Raw genomic sequence first — 24127 nt, forward strand, 5'->3', positions numbered from 1 at the left:
GCTCCAAGCAAGTCGAGCAGATCGTCCAATCATCTCATCCTAACACAAACATGAATAAACTTTCGAAGAACGGACGGGATATCGAGGGTATGTAACGTAAGGGCGCGTGCGTGAAGGGCGGACCGAGAAATCATCCAGGGGCTTTGGGGCCATTGCCGTGGCTCGAACACAGTCAGTGAATGACCGTCAGATGCCTTATAGACCGGTCCAAATGGAGTCCGATGAGGGCAAAGTTGTAGTGTTGAGTGCAGTACATGGCGGCCCACGGCTTAGGTGTTCCAGTGTGCGTGCAATAAAAGCAATCAATTGAGCGAGACCAAGACTTGGCGTTCGTCCAAGAGAAGGGCGACTGCCCCAGTTGTGTAGTAAGGGGGTGCTTACAAGATGAGGGCGTTGAGGTTGCGCTGGACGATCATGTCCTGTACTGACTGCATGGTGATCTTCAGAAGATTGGTGTCGGTCGCGTTGGTATAGTGAACGTAGACCTCCTTCTTCGGTTGCCGTACCAAATTTCGGAACTTGTTGGCAAAGAACTCTTGTCCAGCCTCGATGTCGGTCGGCTTCCCGTTGTAATCCGGGAACACCTTGTTTATCGGGCTCATGCCGCCCGCAATCTTTTCCCGGAAAAGATCAATCTTATTCAAAAACAGAATAAGAGCTGATTTTTCAAAGTACTTCGAATTGGATATGGACTCGAAGAGCATTAGGGCTTCGTGCATTTGATTCTGCCATTAGTATTAGTGCGGACCAGTCCCGACAGTGAGCACAACTTACGCCATTCCGGTCTTCCACCAACACATGGTCGTAACCGCTGATTGCCACTAGGAAAAGGACGACTTGCACGTTGTCGAAAACGTGAATCCACTTCTTCCGCTCGGACCGCTGCCCACCTACATCGAACATGCGGTACGTGAGGTTTCCTAGCTCAAATATAGTTTCCGTTATACCGGTTGTCCGTAACCGCGTGCGGAGGATGTCTTGGTCTGTGGGCAGATATTCTCTTGCAAAGAGCCTTTCCACATCTGCGAAGAAGCTACGATATGTTACCGGATGTTCAGTTCAGGGGTCCGCAAAGACATACTAGCTCAAGTTATCATGCAGCGCGTACTGGTTGCCCTTTAAAATGGCCAGCTGCACGCCCTTGTCTGCCCACAGGCTGTTGAATGCGGCGAGACACTCCTGCGGCATCCCGTCCTCGATGCCAATCTCAGGATCGGCAGTGATGAGCTCGGCGTAGCGCTGTTACCGTTAGTATAAATTCGCGCCATCACAGAGCCGGCGTCCGCACCAAGTTGTCGTCGTCCTCGAAGTCGGTCTCCTGCTCCTGCATGGCGGCAAAGATGGTCTGGAAGGCGGAGACCAGGTTGTTGAAGATAATGGCCCGCCATTGCTTGCGCTCGGTCTTGTTGAAGCCGCCGGCGTTTATGATGCGCATCTGCTTCAGCACGGTGGACTTGCCGCTCTCGCCAGCACCTGGGACCTGTTCAGCATGGTTCGCGCCCTTGGCCACAGAAGGACGTACCGAGTAGCAGCAGCTTAACCTCGCGCTGCTGCTTCTTCTTGTCATTCCGGATGACCTTCTCGATCTCCTCATTTCGGCGACTCTCAGGGTCGACTGGTTTCTTGCCGAAGCACATTATACCCGGGGCCATTCACAGGCTCGCGGAGCAATCTTGGAGGCGCGACGGACGTCGATGGTCGCGGCGGAGGGCTTGTAGTGGTGCTCGAGGCATGCAGCGACGCAACGCTCAGGATTAGAGCTATTTACGGGTCAGCCACGCATTGATATAGCAGCATGCGCGTAAGACATGGAGCGCGGCGGCAGGACCAAACGGCGGGCGCGGAATGGAAGGGAAGGGAAGCGCGGGGGCAGCGCGCCGCGGGGACTATACTTACACTCGCACAATGTCAGCCAGACGGACGGTCGCAGGCAAACGAGTGTCAAAGGCGAGGCGTGGCGACCTGCGACTGCGAGCGGACCAGGACGAATGATAGTGCTGGGGGTGATGGATCGACAGGAAAAGGGAGCTGTGCCGAGCATGGACTGTTGGGGTGCCCTGCAAAGGTCGAACTACTCGGCGAGCCGCACTGAAACCCCGGCAGCGCAACGGCAGGGGCGAACAAGGGCAGACTGGGAGACGGCAGCGAGAAGCCGGCAGGACAGCAGAGACGCAGCGCCGTGAGGGGTGAGGTTGGTTATGAGGAGAGCACGGAGCGCGGCGGGCAGACTAGACTGAGGGATTGCGGTTGCACGGCGGATTGGCGCAGACGCACGCCAGACGCAGCCTGGACAACACCACGGCGAGCGAGAAACGTGACGGCAACAAAGCCTGCAAGACGCGGCGGAACTCTGGCCAGGCCAGGGATTTGGGGAGTCGGGAAACGCAGCGCGCGCAAGAACAAAGCACCCATGAGACAGAGCAATGTGCACTCCCGCTTTGGGCTGGCCGGCTCCACCGCTGCTCTCCGCCTGCACCGCGCATTGGCTGCCCATGCTGCAAGACTCGCAAAAGGAATCCAGTGGCGCTGCACAGGTCCCGAAGCAGAGGGACGGGTGTGGAAAGCTACAGTAGCCCGCGTGCCCGCGTTTCATGGCACATCCGTCGAGCACGCTGCGTGTGCTCATCGCCATGTGCTCCGGTCGAGCTGGCGGACGTTCTCGACGTGATACCTTCTGAGGTAGTCAATGAGCTGAGGTGTGCGCTGATTTGGTCAACTGCAGCTCCCACACCACCGCCCGCCCCCAACGCTGTGTCCATGCAGCCGTTGGCCTCGCAGCGCGGCAACACGAGGACAATTTGCATCGGAGCTAAACAACGTAAGACTGACCCCGGCCGCTCCCGCCTGCTGGTGGATCCCGCGGCTTGCTCAAAGTCGCTAGCTTCCCTCCCAGTCGCCCGCTGAACTCTACTGCCATTTTACCTTGAGCGAGTCGACCTTTGCTTCTTTGCTGCTGCGTCTCGCCCAGCCGGCTGACTCTGCAGGTCGCTGCAGGGCGACTTGGATAAAGCACCGGTTCATTGCCCTGGCCCACCCGCATCCTCGCCACCCCAGCCCTGCCTCCAAGTGACTAGCAGGATCGAACTGCTTGATCGTCACCCTATAGGATGCATATTTCCGATTGTATACGCGTTGCTTAGTGCCAAAGGTCACCTTCTCGTACCCGAGCATGGCTCCTTTCCAACGCCCCTCAGCTCGCCCCGGACCCCATACTTCCCGGTGCACAGCTCCGTAGCGGTGCAGATCGTGGCACACCTGTCGATAACCCCCGCAGATACGCTGCGGTGTACTTTTCGGACCGTGGCACTGTCCGAATGGAATTTGATCCAAGGACCGATGGCGAGTTACTCGGCCTGGCCAATTGGATTCGGCACCGCGTGCCTGGTTTGGGATAGATGTCTGCATGCGCCGATCCTGTCGTCCATCATTTATGTTTCAAATCGAACCCTGCCGTCATTTCACTTCATTTCGCTGTTGTACGCATACTTGTCCAGGGTCCTAGTCTCTCTCCTCACTAGATGGTAAGACATGTGGGGGGGGGTTTTCTTTTTTCGTCAGTGGCATATGCATTTTCTTCTCAATGGACGTCTCATTATCTTCAACCCGGAGAAAGGCCGTGGCTGATTATGGATTGTTCAGAGACACCGACGTGAGTTGCAACCGAATAATAATATTCACCTTCAGGTTATCCTGGAACAATATCCTCTTTCCATGTTCTGTTTGTCCACCAAGTCGTTGGGTTTTGTCAGGTCTCATATCCTTGAGAAGTAGAAATTAATATTGTCGCAATTCTCTCCCTTGTTGTGTCGTTAGATCTTCACTTGGTCTCATTTCCCTTCGTTCTTCGTTGATCTAGTAAAAAATGCTCTCTGTTCTTCCAAGCTTCCGGGGTGAGGACCAAATTCGAGAGTTGAAGATGGAACTTCAACTGGTATCGCAGCCAGACGCGACATTCGACCATGTGAGATTCCCCTGCGCCCCCGCCATTACCTTGAGTTTGTTGAGAGGAGATCATGTACTTGGATGTGCGGCGCTACAGGAAGGATTGGTCTACAGTGCGCTGTCCAACACAGAGAAATAGACGAATCGATTGTACTCAAACATCGCTCGATGCTGCCTCAGGGCATTCGACCAACGGCTGCAACGGCTGCGTTGACTATGCAGTCCCAGTTGACTCTGACATCCAGTCCATGCAGTACTCTGCCTGAAAACGTGAGCACTGGATGGCCTCCTCTTCGTCAACACAGTGCAATCAAATATTGACGACGCTTTGGAGCAGGTCAGCCAGGGATAGGGCGCATCAACCGATTCCCAACACGTGCTGTGCGTTACGGGCTCGTAGCTTCTCTAAAGATGTAGAAGAGCTCGCCGTTATGGGCCAGTGAGGTGCACCTTCCTAGTCCGTTTGCTGTTGCTGTCTCAAACCCGTACGGCGCTTTCCCAACCTCTCCCCACTACCAGACTAACTCATTACTTCAACTCACCGCTCCCAACGCACACCGAAAAATTACACACACGCTTCAGTTCGAACATCTGCCCGCGCGCGTTCTCCAGCCTTATTCGTTGACGTTGCGAGTGAGTGGAGTGAGGGTGTACTTGCTCTTGCGTGAGTCCCGTCGCTGCTCTCTGTCACTTTCCCTGCTATCGAACACTTGCTCGACAGACACACAATGGGGCCCGGTCAACCGTACTACGGTCCAATTGGCATGGTCGATTCGCGTTACGCCTCTCCGCGGCGCCGCAAGCAAGTTGAAGCTTTACTCGCAGCAAACCCGGAGCTCCGGGCGAAGAAGAACGCTGAAGACATCCTCGTGTTTTGTGAGCAGGCGCCAAACAATGCTGTCCCAGACCAGAGCGCTGGAGCTCAGCTTGTCCAGGCGCAGACCCGCGCGCTTGAGCAGCAGATTACCCAGCACATGCATGCTGTGGGTCAGACTGTGTCTACTGTAGCTGCCAAAGTTCGCCAGGTGAGTCACGTCACGATCGACCCGATACTTACCTGGTATAAAAGTTGGTACTGATGCAGTGGCTAACATGTACACAGATCATAAACTTGATCAGCGACGCCATCAACGCCGAGCACCCTGACACGGCCGCTCTAAAGGTCGTAGAAAACCTCCGGCAGGAAGTGAACAAGCTCCTTGGGACCACTTGCCAAGTGCAAGGCGCACTCCCGTACTTCCTTGAGAAGCAGAAAGAGAACTCGGGTCTCCTCACTGGTGACGAGATTTATGAGGCTCACCAGGATATCCGGCAGGAGCTGGAACAGAAGACGAAGATAAAACTTAGTCAGGAGCTTGTCTATGGACAGCAGCAGGCTCTCAAAGGTGTGGAGGTCGACACGAGCAACAAGAACGCGGAGCAGCAGGTGCCACCATCGTGCCTACAGATGGACCTCGGCTTAGTGCGGAGTGAAATGGACACACGGAATGATGAGCTTAAGAAGGCTAAGGCAGCTGAGGAGGATGCTGCTAATATGCGCGGCGTGCTGGAGGAGAAGCTGGCAACCTTGGCAAGTTTATACAGTACCACACCAAGAATCTGGATGCACTTGTGTTGCCCCGAAGGAGCAACAAAGTACCCAGACTGTCGGGTTGACACTGCAGCTGGTGTATTGTTGTATCGGATATTGCTGACACGAAACCGTATAGATCCACTCCAAGGAGAGCCTCTCTGCCGAGAACGAGAACATCCGCGGTAACATCAAAGGCCTCGAGGCCGAGCTGCAAGCTGCCGAAGACAGAGCTAGAGAAGCTGCAGAGGACTACCAAAAGCAGCTGCTTAACTTGAAAGGTCAGCTGCACAAGGAGCAACAGAAAGCGGTATCTGTGGACAATTATCTGAAGACGCTCCGTCAAGCAGATGAGGGGTCTAGGAGGGAGGTTGATAAGATGAAGGCTGAATTGAAGTTGCTGTCCGAGAAGTACAACAATCAGAGTACAGTTTACGTAAAGACGGCGGAAGTAAGTCATACGCTGGGCTTGGTTTTCATCCAATTGCTAACATGCACAGAATCTCAAAGAAAAGACGAAGAAGGTGGATGCGCTCGATGGCGAAGTTCAGGCCCTGCAGCAGCAGAAGGCCGATCTTGAGAAGCAACACAGCCGTGTTACTTTCCTCAAGGACACCATACAGACACAGCATGGGACGCTCAAATCTGAGCTCGGTCAGTCACGCAGATTGCACAACTTCAATTTTCCTGCCATTGATAGTATTTAGACGAATTGAAGCAGAAGGTTGGTCTTGCGAAGGATGAAGCCCAGCAGCTCTCCTCCAAGCTCAAGCGGACCGAGAGTGAGAACGATGAGGTTAAGAAGGAGAACAACGAGCTTCGAGCGAAACAATTAGAGCACAATAAGACTATCGCCGCGCTCAAGAAAGGCGACGCAGAGATCGGTAAGTGAGCCGACGACGTAGGTTGATCTGGCACTAATCGGACGCCCAAGATATAGTTACACTCCGCGCCACTGTACAGAGCATGCAGAATAAGCTTACTGCGACCAATGACTCAGCTGATGTTGCGGCTCTTCGGAAGGAGCTTCAGACACTCAACGAGAAGCTCACCCAGTCAGAGGCCAATCGAGCCGAGTGGGAGGACCTTGGTCGTGTAAGTGTTTCTTGAGCCTGTAATCGACTAGCGAATATGCTACTGACCTACTTCTAGAAAGCCATGCTCCAGTACCGGGAGATGGTGCCTAAGTATAAGCAACTTGAGGGTACCAAGAAGCGGCTCACGCAGGTCCTGGTGGAGATCCAGGAGCTCAAGGCTGAAGGCACCATACCCAGCGGATCCAACGGCGAAGCAAAGTACTGGCACAACAAGTACAATGATCTGCTTGCGGAGATGGAAAAGTGAGAGACTGAGAACTAAATTGGAGAGGGGAACGGTCCCGCCGCTGTTCGCTGATGACTACATGTCGGCCTAGGTGGTGAGGTAAAGACTCTCTAGGGCACAATGGCTGTGAAATTGACTACATGTGGATCTCCAAATTCGAGGACATTTTCAATAGTGTGCCGCCCAAAAGAAGACAAAAGACACAAACCTGCAAGGCTACACCCATGCGGGTCAATTGCTGTTTCCGATCATCTGCAGCTCATTAACCATTCAAAGACCTGTGAAGTACTTCAGAAGATAGGAAGATAATTATCCGAGTATTGACTCGACTTGTCCTCTTGTGAAACGTGCCCCGTTGATAACATCGTGGACAATGCGAAAGCTAGGTAGCATTCGATTAGGGCTAACCGCATCGAGGTGTTGCGAAACGATGCCGACCGAAGTTTCCCGCCGGCCAATCCGGGGCCGAACATGCCGAAACAGCGCGTAGTCTCGCTTTTATACTCGAGTTTAATCTCTGACTGTGGATGCGCCCACTGCTCGCACTCATTATTCGGCGCCCTGTCAAAGATCTGCTTTTGGTTACACTAACGCGGACGCGTCGCGAGAACACGTGCGACCTTAGCTTGGCTGACACTTTCGGCCGTAGTCATTCGCTCGGATCCCCAGCGCGATTCACTTGTCCTTGGTAGGGCGTGAAAATTCGACGCTAGAATCGCAAGATGAGTGTTCGTCGGAAGACAATCACGCCCGTGTAACGCACCAGGTATGTCTACATCAACCATATCATGCACACCGACAATGTTCTGTCAAGCCGAGCTCTCTTCGACCGGTATCACAGCTTGTCCACAACAAGAAAGCATTGGCAGACAATCACAGTGGAACAGGAAGTCGTGTTGTATTAAAGTTTGCAACAGTGATTGATATAGCACACTAATCACATCCAGGGAATCTCGTGGTATCATGCCTGCGACCGCATCGAAGCTCAACCGCCAATAACACCTCTTTTACAGAACTCGAAACGATACATGCACATTAAATACAGAAGTCTTTAGCACAGCCAGTACCAGAACTTCTGGAAGATGTTCGTGGGGATCTGCTCGGGCCAGACCTCGGCATCAAGGGCAGCCTTTCCACTCCAGATGTCAGCGTTCGCCGGTACGACGAAAGGCTCGCGCTTCAAGACCTTCCAGAAGATGTAAAGCAGGAAGAAGATGGCTACACCGACATAGGCGGTGAAGAAGTCAGTCAACTGGGACTTGCCCCATCCTCCCTTGGTCTCCGTAAAGGGCTTGAAGCCGTTGAAGAAGATAACGAGGGTGAAGAAAACGAAGCTGACCCAAGCGGTGTACGGCTGCCACGGTGACCTGAAGACCAAGGTGTTGCGGTCAACGCCTTGAGCCTTCAACGCCTTGTGGAACCCAATGTAGCCCAAGCAGATGCTGCACCATGTGAAGCACTGAGCAATGGTCACAAGGTTCTGGAACCACAAGAAGACTTCGTTGGCACTGGTTCCCAAGCTCATGAAGGTGAGCAGGGAGAAGACAGCTGTGATGCCGACACACCAGTACGGCACACCGTTCTTGGAGCATTTCAGGAGAAACTTGGGAGCCTGGCCGTTCTGAGCAACACCGAAGAGGTAACGAGAGCCGGTGTACAAGAACGCGTTTCCGGAGGAGGTGGCAGAGGTGAGAATGACGGCGTTGACAATGTGCGGGAGAACAGGGATACCAGCGTTCTTGCAGGCAATAACCCAAGGAGACTTCTGGGCACCCGAGAGGTTGTCGCTGGTCAAAGCCTCATCGTTGGAGCTGATGCAAACACCGATGACGAACGATCCAAGAACGTAGAAAGCGAGGATACGCCAGAAGACACGGCGGATGGCCTTGGGAATGTTCTTGCGCGGATTGGCGGCTTCACCTGCAGCAACAGCAACCATCTCGACACCACCGTAGGAGAAAGCAGCATTGACAAGTGTGGACCAGAGACCAGAGAATCGACCGGTGCTTCCAGTACCAATGTACTCCTTCATCGCACCTTCTTTCCAGTAACGGAATCCACGACGATCCTTGTCGGGAGCACCACCAAGCCAGATGACGACACCGGTGAGGAGGAGACCAATAATCGTGATGATCTTTATCGATGCGAAGCAGAACTCGGCCTCGCCGTAAATTGACACAGCAAAAATATTCAAGCCAATGATGATGACGATGATAATCGCAATCCACACGCCTTGGTTGATCTTTTCTTCGGTATCCCAGAAGCTAATGACGACGGCCGCAGCGGAGATTTCGGCACACAGAGTGATGGCGCACTGGTACCCTGGAAAACACACATGAGCAATGATGAGTATGGATATGGTAAAGTAACTTACAGTTGTTCCAGCCGACAGCAAAGCCAAGAGCGGGATCAGCGTAACGAGCGCAGTATTGAGGAATAGCACCGGGCAGCGGAAGCCAGGTAGACATTTCACCAAGACTTTGCATCATACCGAAGACAGCAATACCAGTTATCGTGTAGCCGAGAAGGACAGAGACAGGGCCAGCGTTTGCGAACGCAGTGCCAATACCGAGGAAAAGACCAGTACCAATAGTACCTCCAAGGGCGATGAACTGGATGTGCCGGGACTTGAGACTGCGGTAAATCAGCATGATGGCCAGGAGTACAATGGCCCTACATCTGGAGACTTACCCTCGCTCGACATATCCATACTGCTCGGCCGTGGCGAGATCACCATAGATGTCGGCGGCCTCACCGACGGCAGCACCCTTTGTTGCAACAATGTCCTTCACACCATGGCCATGGTCGCTTTCACTACCTCCCCCCTGGACAGTGTAGTCGTGCTTTTCGATGTCCGCCATTCTCGTGTGAGCTCGTCAAAGATGGACGAGTGTAGAGGATGTGTATCTGAAAAGAGGGCAGACCCTATAAATCGAACGACGAGGATAGGCGCGAGGCCTAATATGAATTAACGAGGGACAATACCTCTGACGCTCTGGGTCGGGATGGGAGCACAGCGCAGCGCTTTTAATACTCGAACACCCAACAGCACCACGCACATCGTGCCACCCTGGCACAGGACCCTGACACCCGTTCCCCAGCACGACAAACGCTTGGACACCCAAGCTCAGGCCCCGCGACGCCTTGGTGGATTGGCGCTTGGCCACGCGGACTTGGTGGCCGGGGATCTAAGAGCATCTCGTACGGTCTGGATGGATGGTGGTATCTGCAACTGCGGCAAATCTCCCTGAATTGGGCAGGCTAGCCACTCAGCTCTCGAGTGCCTAAACTCAACATAGTAGGGATTGATAACGCGAGCCAGTCCGGAAGGAGGAGGAGCACGACAGACATCCAAACCCCAGGCAGACGGCAAGCGATCTTACGGTTACCCAGCATGCACTCGTGGGGTGTTTTCGCATCGCCGCGCACGCGTTGGGTTGCCTCAAATCCAGATCACGATGTTTCTGCCACTATCTGCCTCCAAACACAGAGACCCGTGTTTCTGTCTTCTGATTATAACTTCTGGATTGTCATAGGGATTGTCAATGATTGTCTGCGGTGCGAATTGGCTTCATGCTCAAGCCTCGACGAAGATAACGGCGGGCGACTGGGCAATTTCTTGAGCGGGCGGGCACGAGGCTAAGTTAGTTGGCGGCGCGGCGGCTCCTTCGTTGGTGGATTTCTCGGGGCGCTGCCCTAAAGAGGCACCTTTCCAGAAAACTGTCTGTAGCGCTATCAATACCAGACAGTAATTGCATCGGCAGGCCTGCTTTGTCTGTACCGGACGCGTGGTTTTGGAATGCGCCATTTATGAGATCCACTTCGGGGTGCACGATGTTTCGACAACTTGCGCGCGGATGAGAATGAGCGGGCGCTGCGAACAGGTGACAACCATTTCAGGATCCCACTGTGTGCTACTCGAGGCTCACAGGCTCATCACTTGACGCTGACCGACAGGGTGCCCCGGTCGACCCATGTCCTGACCTCCGCCATTCTCGTGTCTGAACACCCACCTGCCAATCTGGGGTGTCGCGAAACCATACGAACAACACCAAGACAATACTGCTCATCTTACGTGCGAATTAGAACCTTACGCCATTGTTGCCTTTTCGGGCCTTTTCATAGTGTGGTCTCTTGTAATCGGCGTTGGGTGAGCTGGTACGCTAGACGACCTTCTACGAGGGGTCTGTACCTCCGCTCGCATGGGTTCTTCGTCTGCAGTTGACAGCCTCGCACCCGGGCGTTCGTGTCACGGTTCTCTGGCGCAAGCGCCATCCGACGCATGAGGCGCCGGGGCTGCAGCCTAAGGAACGGGAAGCCCGACGTACGCGACAAGTCTCAAGATTGGCCAAACGGTCGACCAATCGATGGGGCCTGAAACATTCTTCGATGGTGAATCGGAAGGCTTCGCTCCAAGACGCTTGCACAAACTCTGCTTCCGAGAGGCGTGCTCACTGATACACAAAAGAGCTACGGAGCCAGCCAAGCCGCGTAACGGAGTCTTGGACTCTGAGGTGCTCTTCTCAGCGGGTCTCGACCACAACACCACAGCGCTGATGGAGGGTATGTTTTATGCCGCCCTGTGCCTCATCACTCGATGTAAAGCGTTCCGCGCTGCGGCTCGTTATGAGTGGTTGCCCGTTGATTACTGCGTCCCCGTTCCAGAAGCTCGAGATCGTCGCCCAGGACAGCCCTCGCAGGCTACCTCGCATCCCGCAGCCTCCCACCGGCCGCTCCCCAAGCTCGCCATGGCGGCATGTAAGGCGGGCACTACGCCGCTTGGGCTTTTGAAGCATTCATTGGTGGCTTGGGATATGCGACCTTTGCTCTTATAGGGACAGTGACATTGGCGTGTGCCTTCTGGGCGCATCGCCGACCTTCCCGTTGATGGTTGGGTGGGAATAACCCTGCTCGACTGGTGGGAATCGATGTCTTGCCTATTGGAGGTATTGACACATTTTCCCTGCAGCGCGAACGTGTCAAGATACTGACACTTCTCTGTGTGTACACGGGCTGATATAGATCGTCGAACATGCTTTCAAGGTCTCGAGATCGATTGCGGGAATCGAGATGCATTATTCACCGGCGTCATGACTTCTGCCGTGGCAGCTCATACGGCCCAAACAGCCAGACGATCGCAAAGTGGTACGCATCATGAACGACACCGTTGCTGCTTACTCGACCACTCTACTGCGCGTTTGTGAAACTGTGATCTAGCTGTATCATTACTGACGTGGAAAGTCTTCACGCCAGTATGGCAGCTTTCGTGGTTATGTGGGAAGGCCCCTGTGAACAAAACTCGTCACGAGATTGATCCTCCGCGGCTCCTTGTTGCCGCCACGCATTAGGGCAGCGCCGCAAACAACTCCTAGAGCCATTAACAAAGACTCTTCCGATGCGACTTCTCACGCCACAAACGTGTCTCGACATTGTGCATTCCGCCCAGGCTCCCGGCGCTGTGCGCAGCTTTCACACGTGCAACTTGCACAATCCCGGTTCCCACAGCCGAGACGGCGCCCCCAACACTAGGATTTCAGCACACACGAGACCAGACACACACACGATGCCCACAGCCTCTGACCCCCGCGCGCGATAGCCGACTCGCCTACGTTCCCACCGCAGCCTCGTCGCGAACCCCGGAGGATTGCCCATTCGCCGTCAGTGCTTCGTTAGAAATCTCCGCAGGCCGCAGCTCGAGCGCTCATCTCGTGAGCAACTGCCTTGTTGAGACGGCTCCTTTTATTCATAGGCAGATTGCTGTAGGAGCGCGGACCCGGGGCTTGGAAGTTATGATAGAAATCATGTTATGAGAATACAGGACTTTCTTCGCAGGGTAATCGCGCGAGAGGCGCACGCCGTGACTGATTCCCAGGCGTGTGGTGAGGAAGATTCGTTTAGGAAGCGAGGGATACGCAGTGGTACATACCTAAGAAGGGTCGCGTGTTTGCTGGCCAATGAGTGTTATCTCAAAGTAATTGGCTTGGTCGTTGCCAAGATGTGATGCTGTTCAGGATTTCTTCCCGATGAAGAATCTTCACCTCTGGCGTCGCTGAGAGATGCGATGGACACGACAGACGGTGCTCACCCCGCAAAACGTACGCGTCCAAACGTGAGAAGAAGCTTTGTACGTAATTGGGGTTTCCTCGCACGTCCGAAAGTCTGGGGAAGCTGGAGCCAGTGCTCCACCGTCGCGCGAGGGAAATTTATTTGAGGATGCTCCACTTTACGTAACTTGGAGCTGAACTTGGCATCGTGAGTTTTCAACGAGCTGGATGACGCTGAGACAGTACAACTGAAGGGATGTTTTATGCAAAGATGGCCTCGAATGATGTTTACACAGTAGGGGACGCGCGCGAACGGAGGTCGAATATGGTGCGCCTTCGAGGAACTAAGCAGGTGGCAGAAACTGCAGGCAGACGGAACCTACCGTGCTACGACAACCAGGTAGACAGAGGTGATCATATTTGGGGCTCTGGGATTGTGGCTTATCTTTCTTGCTCTTCTCACGCCGCACTGTGCGCTTCTACGAGATCCACCACTGGAACCAAAGAGATGTTTTCCGTCCCTAATAGAGTTCAGGCAATTTCAATTCTCACTTTTCTCGATTACGGTTCCAATTTTGAGGGGTCAATCTTACCAATAGAGATTACATTGCCCGAACTGCTCCGTGTCCTCCTGGTTGAGCAGTTCTGCATTATCTTCGGGGCCATCCTCGCATGTAAACTGCACCTTCCATGTCCCCGACTTCTCTTGCATATCTTGTGCCCAGCCGCGCCTGCACCGCTGTGGATCATGTATCCATGTGTATTTCACGTGCGTCACGTTGTCTTCTGCGGAGATCATGTCTTTCATCCTCGAAACAGGCGGAATGTGTTTTTCATATGTGGACCTCCACTGGGCGACTGACTATCGCGAATCGGGGGAGTAGAGGTGATGGTGAGCGAGGAGAAGTGCAGGTAGAGGATGGCCAGAAAAGGGTCGTCGCGACCGAACAGGCCCAGCTGGATGGGGCGAATGAAGTACAAGAATTACTTAGCAGAACTGTATCGAATTGCTGCAAGTCCGCTCACCTCCACACTTCGAAGCGCTTTCATACATGTCGGTTCGTTATATTGCATGTCTGTGTCACCGTATACACCGCGACATCGGGCTTGTATAAAGCGGAGGAGGGGGCTCACGCGCTTGAGGATCTCGGGCTCCAATGCGTAGCAGATTGTTTTGCACGAGTATACGAAACCTGCATAGATATTGTATGGATAAGATGGCGGATTAGGGGGAAGTGGGAAGGAGTATATGTGCAGTCCGCTGGGAGTGACAGGAGGCTCATGATATCAGGATTGAAGTCGCAACGACTGGTTGTCGGTGTCCCTGGAGAACCTCTGTTGCAATAACATGCAACCCTCCAAACATGTGGGGCTTCATTGTATTTTGTGAAGGACTCGGGTGCCTTGGAACGCTGGCCAAAACGCTGCTGGAAGAGCTACCGACCTCGCGTCACGTGCCCGGTCTGCCGAACACGGCTGCTTTTGCGCGCCGAGCGGAGCTTCAAAGTTGTCCAGTCTCGGACCGCCGAATCTCAACGCACTCCCACGGCGCACCATGCCGTCGTCCGACTATACTTCAGCCGCCGGCGGCGCTTTGAAGCTCAAAGGCGGCGGCGTCGATAAAAGGAAGAAAAAGAAGAAGTCAAAGCCAGCCGATGCCAGCGCCGAAGCGTCAACCCGGGTCAAGGCGCGCTCCAAGTCACCCTCGCATACGCCGCGTCGCTCGATATCACCAGACACAGCCGAAAAGGCTATCAAAGAAGACGGCGGCCGGAAGAAGACTGAGGCAGAGAAGCGACACGACGAGATGCGCCGAAAGCGATTGGAGGACCGGCTGAAGAAGGAGGGCGTGAAGACGCACAAGGAGAAGGTGGAGGAGCTGAACAAATACCTCAGCGGACTGAGCGAACATCACGACATGCCGAAGATCGGACCAGGCTAAGACGTAGAACTGGGCAACCTGTGGGTGCCTGTGCCTCGACGCCACAAGTGCGCGCACTACCAGGTTGTCTGCCGGTCCATCATGGAGGAGCCTACGATACCCAAATCTCGTTACATTGCTACATGCATTTCACAAGGCGTCATGGGGCCGTTAGGCTTAGCGCGGCTCAACGGTGCCTTTGGTCACGGCTTGGTATTGCGGATGGAGGCACGCGTCCTTAAAAGAATGATTGCATAACGCCATTCCGGCATTCATTCATACTGTCGTCTTCGGGCATGCGACAGCACTACTCTTTGGGTATATCAAAAATCACAAGACTCTGCCAACAACCGGGCCAACTCCTCCAATGCAACCTGATCCTCGTCATTGAAACCATTCAGCTCTGCACAATCGACGTCGATAATGGCGACGGTCTGTTCTTTCGTTAGCATTGCTCCAAGTAATTGCCCGTTTCAAAAAGCATCTGGCGGAGCCTTCGTTACCTTTCCATCTTTGACAATGGGCACGACAACCTCGCTTTTACTCGCTCCGTCACACGCAATGTGCCCTGGGAACTTGTCCACATCCTCAACTAACTGCGTGACTTTGGTCTCAGCAGCTGCTCCGCATACGCCTCGGCCAAAAGCAATGGCCTGGCACGCGACTTGGCCTTGGAAGGGCCCAAGGATGAGTTGGCGCGGATTCGACGGATCTGTGAAGTAGAACCCGGACCAGTTTACTGCGGACGATGGGGCAGGGAGAGAATGATATGCATGCCAGAGGAGCGCGGCAGCGTTCGAGAAGTTGCTGTAGAAGAGCGGGTTAGTGATGTCTTGTTACCATAACGCTAAGCAGGCGTGCGAGGGCAAGGATCATCATACCAGACCTAAACGTAAGTTAGTATGATTTCACTACCCTACATCGGAACAAAGTCCAAGTCCCACGTACCCAGTTTCTCTGCCCGTCAAACAGCGCCGTGGCCTGCTCCAGCACCTGCGCGTACACCTCTGCCTTGCTCATGCCACTTGCAAAATGCGACGAGTCTGCGTGAACCTGCTCCAAGCATCAACGCCACGTTCAAGCTACACATCCATCATGACGTACCATGGCTGAACTCAGTTGGCTATGAAAGTGAACTGAATCAGAGTTCCAGAAAATGCATCGTGCAGAAAGATTTCGGGCTAGCGAATGGCGCAATCGCGGTGGTGGGGGCGCTGATTGGCCAGGGTGGAACGGCGCGAACACTACGCGTGGAATTTGCGAGCACAGCGAGAAAGGACTCGACAGCCTTTACAGCGACTTGCGACGGGACGATGTGCACCGGATAGCATTACGTTGGCACAGTAGACAGTGGAAGGCCCGTCAGAATCAAGTGAGGCAATTATCAAGAGTACTGGCAATGAAGCGAGACTGAAACCCCAACTACAAGTACTGCTCCCTCTCCTTCCTCAGCCTATCGATGCGCTCGTGTACTCTTCTTTTGAAGAATTTATTGCGCGAAACCTTTGTCTGCTCTTTCGCATGCTCAACCTCCGCCTCAACCTCGGTAAGCTTGATTTCACGAGGCGAAAGGACCTTCCGCGCCGCTTTCACCACCTCCTCTTCCTCACTCTCATTCTCATCCTCACGCGCCTCATCATCACTTCCATCAAAGAGGCTATTAGCGCCGTCCTCGCTCTCGTATTCCTCTTCAGGCTCAGGTGTTTGAGCCGGTGGTGTTGGAGGAGCTGTGTGCTGCTCCTGGGGCAAACTAGCCCGAGCAGGTGACTCTGAAGCCGGTTCTGCTGCCTGCGTCGCGAAGACAGCAGCGATCTCGTCGTCGTCAGCATCCGATTCCTCCGATTCTGCTAGTGGCTCGCTCTCATGAGCGGCCATGATAGCTGCACAAAGGCCATCATTATCATCATCAACCTCAGTATCGAACTCCGCCATGATACTGGCTTTAAGTTCGTCAACACTAGGCGTCTCCTCGCATTGTGAGGTGGGAGGCGTTGGCGGTAGCGCATCTGTCTTGCGCTTCTTCGCAGGCTCGGCAGGCGCGGTCGCTGCTTTTCTCTTCCTGGAAGGAGCGGCTGCGCGGTGTGCCTTCCTCTCTTCGGCTTTTCTCACGTTCTCTTCATTTCTTACCCTCTGCTCCTCTGTGGCGGCAGCGAGCCTTTGCCTTTCTCTTTCAGCCGCCTTTGTAGCTTTCTCCTCCTCGGCTTTCTTCTTCTTTGCTTCATCAGCAGCGCGTTTTGCAGCGTCGCGCTTCTCTTTCTTCTCTAGGCGAATTCGCCTTTGCTCTTTAAGTTCGACCTGCCTTTTAGTAGCCTTATCCCTAAGCTCTTTGTCCCTCTTCGCCTGGTCACTCTGCTCGTTTCTTCTCTGCTCCCAACTCGTCGCAATATCTTCACCTTCTTTCTCCCAGTCAAGCTCCTCCTTCCTCTTCCTGCCTTCAACAGCCAGGCGCTCGATATACGCCTCAGTGAAATTACCGAAGTGTTTTGAGACCCAGTCAAGGTCCACTTCCGCCTGCTCAATCGACGGCCAAAACAGACGGCAATACTCTTCCCGCTGTCTGCAGGAACCAGTCTTGAAGGACTCAAGCCAATCTCGTTGGTGAGCCTTACCAAAGACATATTTCTTCAAGTGGACTAGCGTCTCTCGGAGGTGAGAGGGCGGAAGAGGCTCCGCAGTAGCTTCTTCTGATGCCGGAATGTGATCCTGCGCACCATCATCATTGCTCTCGACGATGATGGGCAAACGAGCGCTTGCGCCATTATTGTCGTCCACGACAATGGGCAGATTAACGCTCGTGCCAATGGAAGGCGCGGTAGGCGACTGTTGATGAGGGACAGCCGGGTCGTGAGCTGCCCTTGTTTGAGCATCAGAAATGACCGAATTTTCGTGTTGGAGATACCTGATCATGGGCATTGGGTGGGCCGCGGGCTGTGGGGCGTACCACAACGGCATGCCCAGGGTAAATCCATTCGTCCCCTGGTAGGTGCCAGAGACGAAGTCGAAATCGCCTATGCTGGGAGCCAGGCCACCGTCATCCATGCACTGGATGATAGTCGGGGGACTTGGGCTGGTGAGTTGACCCGCTAGAGTGCGAGTGTGGACGTCCACATGGCACGAGGTGATCTCGATGCGGCAGCTAACGGTGCCGTGGGGAAAGCTAACAAGCACCGTGCCGATGCGGCCGGTGCGGATGATAGGGACGTAGTAAGCCATTTTGATGAGGAGGTAAGGCGTAGGTGGTAGGCCCTGGGATGACTCGAAGGATGTTCTGCTTTAGACTTCGTGTCCAGAGTGCTCGAGGAGGCGATGGGCTGAGGATGTGAGTCCGGAGTGGACTTTGGCTTCGATGCGAGCAGGACTTACAGTGGCGACGTCTAAAGTCGGGAGTGTGTTGCTGCTAAGCTGGTGGCCGGAATAGTCTTGCTGGTAAAATGGTGGTGGTCGCGGTGAAGCTTGGTGGTTGGTGAAGAGCTTGGAAAGCGTACTTGAAAGTGGTATCCGAGTATGCTGTACTGACGATGGATGAAGATCGAAAACTCGCAACGACGAAGGACCTCTTATACACGAAGAAGCAGACTGCAGTCTCAACGGAACCGTTGAAACTAGGAAAGGCATATCACGATAGCCGTTGGGAGGACAGTTGGGAAGTGACTAGAACGGCCATCGTCAGGTTTGGACGGTACGGATCAGTACACAGCCCTCTGCGTACTAGACCTTGGGTGGAATCGAGCGACGTAAATCCACTCGCTGAAGAGGACATCGCGTGAGCTATTGGGCGGGAGATCTCACTGGGGACCGATGGCGCTGCCTAGTCACTTCCCAACGGCTATCGTGAGGTGGGGGCGGTGTGGATCAGTGTACAGTAATCTGCTCACCCAAGCCTCGATGAATTCAAGCAGTTGCATAACAGCACACAAAAGATGTCACGAGCGCCTTTGACGAGAGGGTCATATCAGGAACCGATGGTACCGCATCGCTCCGCGGTCACCGTGAGATCTGGACGGTGCGGATCATTGCACGGCCATCTGCTCACCCAAATTTGTGAGACTCGAGCTACCAGGGATCCACATCCCGGAGAGGGGTGCACGATGCCATTGGGCGGGTGTCTCGCGGTGAAGTGAAGGCACCGCATCGTTCAATGGCTATCGTTGAAACTGGACGGTACAAATCAGTGCACAGCCCTCCACGTACCGAAGCCTGGATAGACTTGGGCAGTAGGATACGCAACCATGGGAATGTGGCTGTGGTCGGCGACTGTCCATGGATTTCGTTCATCTTGTAGGCTCGTGGAGCGGGGCTTGTCCAGTTCGCATAATCTGCAAACACAGTAAGAAAAGCAGTGGTACAGACAGACCATAGATTACATTGATGCGATGACCCTCAGTGGAATTTCCTATATGGAAAGCTCGTTCAGAATTTCGTGGCGCGTAATGATGTTGTGGGTGTGCCTCAGGCTCGTCCCGGTGGTACGGATTAAGAGTAGACCGGCGGTACGGGTCAGGAACGTATTGGGCACGCGACGGATAACAGCGGAGGTTTTTGTATTTTGTACGGTACAACGAGCAGGTTGGGGGCATTAGGAAGGTTGATCAGGAGGGGATGAGGGAATTGACTGAGTCCAAACTTTCTACAATCAGCCCAGCGACGACGCAAATGCCCTCCCTTTGACGCGCACGCACATGGCCCATTTCAATCTTGCGCACAGCACTCTCACGTTCCACATCATTCCGTCAACCCAAAAATTTCCCTGCTGGCCCACCATCACTAGTAACCGCTCAAATCTTTTCCTGACCCGTACTAGCGGTCCGACATGAACTTCCACTGGTACGAACCCAGACTACACCCCAACGCACCGCGATATCTGATGTCAGTCTGTTCGCTCGTCAGACATCCCGAGGTGGCTCGCAGAGTCGTACATTCGCGGTCTCTACCGCCCCTTGTTTTTCACGGTCGTAGAGAAAGGTTGAGTTAGTAATTAGAGCAAGGCGTGGTTTGATAGACTATCTGATTATGCATATCGAGTCATTAGTTTTATCCTGTTTTGTACTGCAACGTGACATTGACGCATTAGCCATAGTAGAAGAGAGCGTCGATACGCCGAACTGTGTGAGAACGGCAACAGTGTGCTACCTTTCTTTCTTTTCCAATGCACTCATCTCGCAACAAGCCGCCTCGCCTAACCCAACCTCTGATGCCGCGGCCAAATCCCATGCTCCTTCCAGAACCCCCTCGAATCCAACTTGCGCCCCAGCTTATCCATCTCCCTTGGCAGCGCCCTCACATCCTCCTCCAGCATCAGCTCGCCCACCCACTTCGCAAACTGCTGCCTCGTCTCCTCTTCCTGCGCGCTTTCCTCCCCCTCCGCCATAGCACTGAAGCTCATGATCAAATCATACCAATCGTACACCCTCAGGTCCGCCAAGATCCACCGCTTCCCCGGGGTAGGGTGTCTGTGGCTCGCGACGATCGCTCTCGCGACGTCCTCGCCGTGGATGAAGTGCACGGCGCCACGCTTGCGCACATCGTCCTTGCTCTGCCCGAGCCGCGGAAGCCATGACCGGGGGACGCGCGAGCCGCCGTACAAGCCAGAGAGATTCAGCGCCGTGCCGCCCAGCTGCCTCAGCTCGTCCTCGGCGATGGCGCGCTCGTTGCTCTTGTCGTACGGCGAGTCGTCGTCCGAGTACGAGTCCGGCAGCTGATTGAATATCCCCGTGTGGCCAAGCTGGATCCAGTGGTTTTTTGCGCCGTGGACGGAGCGGTAGAGCCCGGTGAGCACTTTCGAGGGGCCTTTCCCGGTGAGCGGGAAGGTGATGAGGATGGTCTTGGCTTTTGGGAGCGTCTTGTAGGGCTCTGCGGAGCCGGAGTCTGGGTTGAATTTGAAAGGTATGGTGCTGTCTCGTCCAGTGGTTGTGGTGGCTGCGTAGGGGATTTTTTCTGTCTCGAGGAGCGGGATAAGGAAGGTGGCTGTCCAGCCTGCGCCGAGGATCAGGAGGTCAACTTCTTTCGGCTGCTCGCGGAGCATGATGGAGGACTGTTGGTGGAGGCGGGCTTGGGTGGAGGAGGATTGGTGAATGGGGGAGTCTTGGGGCTCTGAAGGCGTGGAGGTAGTCATCCAAGCAGAGAAACTGGTGTATCTTGATTCAATGGTGATTTTCAAATGTCCCAATGGTGTTGCAGTATCGTGTCGTCACACCAAACAGCTCCGAACGCAGATGAAGCTAGCCGCCCCGGCAGCATCCCAGCCAGCATCTAGCCGAGCGCCAAAATAAGCGCGTCAATGGTCTTTTGCATCATGAACATCTCCAAACCTCTCGCCGCAAAAACTTCCTCCACGCGCAACGTCCCACACACCGCTTTACTCCCCAATCAAGACTCTCGCATCGCCCGCGCATGCTTACACCCACAATGGCAACCCCCAACGCCCCCACCGGCATCCTCACGCCCGACCAGCGCATCGCTCTCGAGCAGCAAGAACGCTACAACCGCTACAAACGCAACATCGCCATCGGCGGCGTCCTCATCTGCCCCACAATCGCGCTGCTGCCCCCGCGCAAACTCGACCTATACACCTTCTCCCTCGCCATCGGCTTCTACCTCTCTGCCGACCACCTCGCAGAGTCGTACAAAGGACGTTCCCTGCTCTCCCTCATGACGCCCTCCTTCCGCAACCCGGTCAGCTCGCTCCCCACTGACAAGGCGCGCGAAACAAGCCGGATATTGAAGGAGCGGGAAGAAGCTGAGCGCGCGAGGCGGGAGGGGTTGGAGGGGTTGGGCAAGGAGAGGGAGAAGGAGAAGAAGGGTCTTCTGGGAAAGATTTGGATGGGCGGGGAGGAGGAGGGGTGGAAACAGAGGAGGCTGGAGGAAGAGCGAAAGGCGCTTGAGGAGGGGAAGAGTTATACGGATCTTATTTTGGAGCAGATTTGGGAGGTGTGGAATTGGGATAAGAAGAAGGGGGAGGATGGGAAGGCTGAGGGAGAGAAGAAAGAGTGATGGTGCGGTTGCGGATGGCTGTATGATTATTTTGGTGTAGGACTAGGGTAGAGATGCAGCATCTACTGGCGTTTGGGATGCATTGGGTTGGTGGTGGGAGTCGTCTTTGACGTAGTCCAAACAGATACATGGTCAAGCGACACGGTCGAGGCAAGAATCTGTCAATGTAATATGTAAATTGACTCCAAAATGCTGATCTTGAATGTGTAGTCCTGCCTCACGCTGGCAGCATCTTCAAAGATGCCTTGGACGTACTTGGGTATCTTCATCCGATCACCACAAAACTTACAATCGGCTTATATGCCTTCGGTGTGAGAAGCATGCCGCTCACTCGTATCCCCCATTGGCGATGTCGTATGCAGAACAATTGCAAGCAACAAAGGAGTCTCGTGACTGCATTGCTGGCGGCGCAAATGAGCTTGGTAAACCCTCGAATTAGAATGTCAGGACTCAGTGTCTGCTGCGCTCAACGTTTGCGCCTCTTCACATGTACCCGCTCCTCCTTCTCCATGTCGGTGAAACCCACAGCGATGCTGCCCTCTTTCCTCTTCATCACGCTCGCAATCGGCTCGAACGTCCCACTGGCCCGGATCCTCTTAAACGGACTCCGTCCCATGGCATCGTCTTCTTGCTGCTCCGTACTGTCGTCAGTCTCGCCCCAGGTTTCCATACTCTCGTAGGCGTCGAACTTGCGCTTCTGCGATGTACTAGGCGAGTCCACGAGCCGGCGTAGCCGGGCCTCGCGCAGGCGGCGGTTGACCTCTTCTGTAACATCGACCCGCTGGACTTCGTACTCTTCGCGGGGACTTGTAGGCTGGAACTGGGGTTGGGGTTGCGTTGGCGGAGGTGCCGCAGACTTCGGAACTTGTGGTGACGAAGGCGCCGGCGTGGAGGAAGGCGTCGGGCGCTTTGCACCTTCGAGGCTGAGGCGTGCACGCTTGTTCGAGGCCGGTGCCTGTGGTTTCCTCTCCGCGAGACCCTCTGCCTGCAGCTGATCCGCGAACTTCTGCATGCCGTCTGTCAACCTGCCAGTCTGATTGCGCAGAGACAGCAGGTCGGTCGCAAGCCAGTCGGGCGAGTTATGATCGGTACGTTCGAGCGCCTCGCTGAAGAGACGCAGTGTAGAGCGGAGATTCGCCATGTGCTGATCGATTTCGTCGAGGTTAAACGCCATCATGAGTTCGAGAGTTGAGGTGTGTGCAGCAGGTTTGCAGCGCAGAGGCTTTGCCGTGCGTGAGGCAGGCAGTATATATCACGAGTGATGGTGCTGGCGTTCAATAGACACAATGCGCAGGCCAATATAATATTGTGTAGCGAGTGCAACACCTGGCAATTGTAGTTTCATGCCTCGAAACTTCGGGAGCTTGCCCAGCGCTAGCGCGGCGCTAGTCGTTCCGACACTTCTTCCGAGCTTCCGACACTCACACGTACCGCGGCCTACACATTTGTACTCGCAATAGATAAGTCGCCGTTCAGTTCGTGTGTTGCCAATCAAGCCTCGAGGGACAGCTCAGCTGGAACCTCTGTAGCCACCGAAGCGTGGAGGCAATGATACGGTGGTCATCGGAGCCAAAGGCCGTAGGAGTTGTTTCGTCCTTGCGTACACACATCATTGCTAAGTCCGATCCAGGTGGACCTTCAGGCGCCCTCCTCGTCCCCAAAGGATAGCTTGACAGGCTTCCCTTTCTTCTTGGCCTTCTTCACCACCTTCTTTTCCGCCTCAATTGGCTCCTTGGCCTCAACGTCCTTCTCCTCAGCAATAACTTTCGCTACCTTCCGCTTTTTTGTGGCTTTACCAACTTCAACTATGTTGTCCTTGGGCTGTATTGCTGCTGGGTCTTTCGTAGCTTCACTGTCGCTGTTGGTCGCATCCTCAGTCTTTTCGGCGTCTTTACCGGCTACCATGGCCTCATACTCGGCTTTCGTCATTGACTGATTCGTTTCTTCCAGCACATATGTAGGCGCATCGTCTTCATCGTCGTCCTTTTTCAATCGCTTGTTTCTCGGAACTGGCTGCTCATGTCGCCCCGAGCCGTCACCGGCTAGTTCACCTCGCAGCCGCCGCAGAAAGGCGGGCTGCTTATCATCTGCAGTTCTTATCAGCTCTGCCCATCAGTTCTAGATTAGTTCCCACATACTGTAGTGAAGGTCCTTCGCCTTGAAACTCATGACAACGAATGTACTGCAAAGTGTAGTCGACGAGGAGATGCGCTTAGACTGGCCAGTCAAAATAGCCAAGGGAGATGCTCCGGGATTGTGAGCGCTGAGATATCAAGTGGGAATTAGAGGCCCAGGCACTGTGCTGGCTGCGCAGGTCTGATGCTGTTCGATCAAGGT

The 24127-nt window shown here is 54.4% G+C and overlaps 9 protein-coding genes across 9 annotated transcripts; 2 read left to right on the plus strand and 7 right to left on the minus strand.

Moving 5' to 3' along the window:
• On the minus strand, window positions 1–1752 carry CC84DRAFT_437062 (guanine nucleotide binding protein, alpha subunit). Its single transcript, XM_018186269.1, has 5 exons — window positions 1523–1752; window positions 1289–1473; window positions 1082–1239; window positions 775–1033; window positions 1–725 (listed from the first exon to the last, which is right to left on the minus strand). Exons 1-5 carry the CDS (start codon window positions 1650–1652, stop codon window positions 378–380), a joined length of 1080 nt encoding a protein of 359 aa, XP_018039804.1. The 5' UTR covers window positions 1653–1752; the 3' UTR covers window positions 1–377.
• A 5870-nt stretch (window positions 1753–7622) lies between these two features.
• Window positions 7623–9696, minus strand: CC84DRAFT_1193263 (uncharacterized protein; the record flags this gene model as incomplete). The annotated part of the gene is made up of 3 exons (XM_018181285.1): window positions 7623–9157; window positions 9210–9469; window positions 9527–9696. 3 exons carry the CDS (start codon window positions 9694–9696, stop codon window positions 7887–7889), a joined length of 1701 nt encoding a protein of 566 aa, XP_018039805.1. The 3' UTR covers window positions 7623–7886.
• A 4696-nt stretch (window positions 9697–14392) lies between these two features.
• On the plus strand, window positions 14393–15190 carry CC84DRAFT_437298 (DUF1754-domain-containing protein). Its single transcript, XM_018186271.1, has one exon. It carries the CDS (start codon window positions 14435–14437, stop codon window positions 14819–14821), a length of 387 nt encoding a protein of 128 aa, XP_018039806.1. The 5' UTR covers window positions 14393–14434; the 3' UTR covers window positions 14822–15190.
• CC84DRAFT_1160595 (GAF domain nucleotide-binding protein) lies at window positions 15045–15823 on the minus strand (the record flags this gene model as incomplete). Its single annotated transcript, XM_018177533.1, has 3 exons — window positions 15045–15234; window positions 15304–15632; window positions 15745–15823. The coding sequence occupies 3 exons, from the start codon at window positions 15818–15820 to the stop codon at window positions 15124–15126; spliced, it is 516 nt and encodes a 171-aa protein (XP_018039807.1). The 3' UTR covers window positions 15045–15123.
• Window positions 15824–15960: 137 nt separating this feature from the next.
• CC84DRAFT_437258 (uncharacterized protein) lies at window positions 15961–18191 on the minus strand. The gene is made up of 2 exons (XM_018186270.1): window positions 18164–18191; window positions 15961–18111 (listed from the first exon to the last, which is right to left on the minus strand). Exon 2 carries the CDS (start codon window positions 18011–18013, stop codon window positions 16223–16225), a length of 1791 nt encoding a protein of 596 aa, XP_018039808.1. The 5' UTR covers window positions 18014–18111; window positions 18164–18191; the 3' UTR covers window positions 15961–16222.
• A 1594-nt stretch (window positions 18192–19785) lies between these two features.
• Window positions 19786–20992, minus strand: CC84DRAFT_1160597 (uncharacterized protein). Its single transcript, XM_018177534.1, has one exon. The coding sequence runs from the start codon at window positions 20910–20912 to the stop codon at window positions 19977–19979; it is 936 nt and encodes a 311-aa protein (XP_018039809.1). The 5' UTR covers window positions 20913–20992; the 3' UTR covers window positions 19786–19976.
• Window positions 20993–21093: 101 nt separating this feature from the next.
• CC84DRAFT_1160598 (uncharacterized protein) lies at window positions 21094–22047 on the plus strand. The gene has a single exon (XM_018177535.1). It carries the CDS (start codon window positions 21206–21208, stop codon window positions 21788–21790), a length of 585 nt encoding a protein of 194 aa, XP_018039810.1. The 5' UTR covers window positions 21094–21205; the 3' UTR covers window positions 21791–22047.
• A 215-nt stretch (window positions 22048–22262) lies between these two features.
• On the minus strand, window positions 22263–22967 carry CC84DRAFT_1067352 (uncharacterized protein; the record flags this gene model as incomplete). Its single annotated transcript, XM_018173640.1, has 1 exon — window positions 22263–22967. A coding segment is annotated over one exon (705 nt), but the record flags the coding sequence as incomplete, so codon positions are not given.
• A 461-nt stretch (window positions 22968–23428) lies between these two features.
• On the minus strand, window positions 23429–23959 carry CC84DRAFT_1081214 (uncharacterized protein; the record flags this gene model as incomplete). Its single annotated transcript, XM_018173921.1, has 2 exons — window positions 23429–23877; window positions 23929–23959. The coding sequence occupies 2 exons, from the start codon at window positions 23957–23959 to the stop codon at window positions 23429–23431; spliced, it is 480 nt and encodes a 159-aa protein (XP_018039812.1).
• Window positions 23960–24127: the final 168 nt, after the last annotated feature.

Source organism: Paraphaeosphaeria sporulosa, assembly GCF_001642045.1.
Source record: "Paraphaeosphaeria sporulosa strain AP3s5-JAC2a unplaced genomic scaffold CC84scaffold_2, whole genome shotgun sequence".
In the NCBI taxonomy this organism is placed as follows: Eukaryota; Fungi; Ascomycota; class Dothideomycetes; order Pleosporales; family Didymosphaeriaceae; genus Paraphaeosphaeria; species Paraphaeosphaeria sporulosa.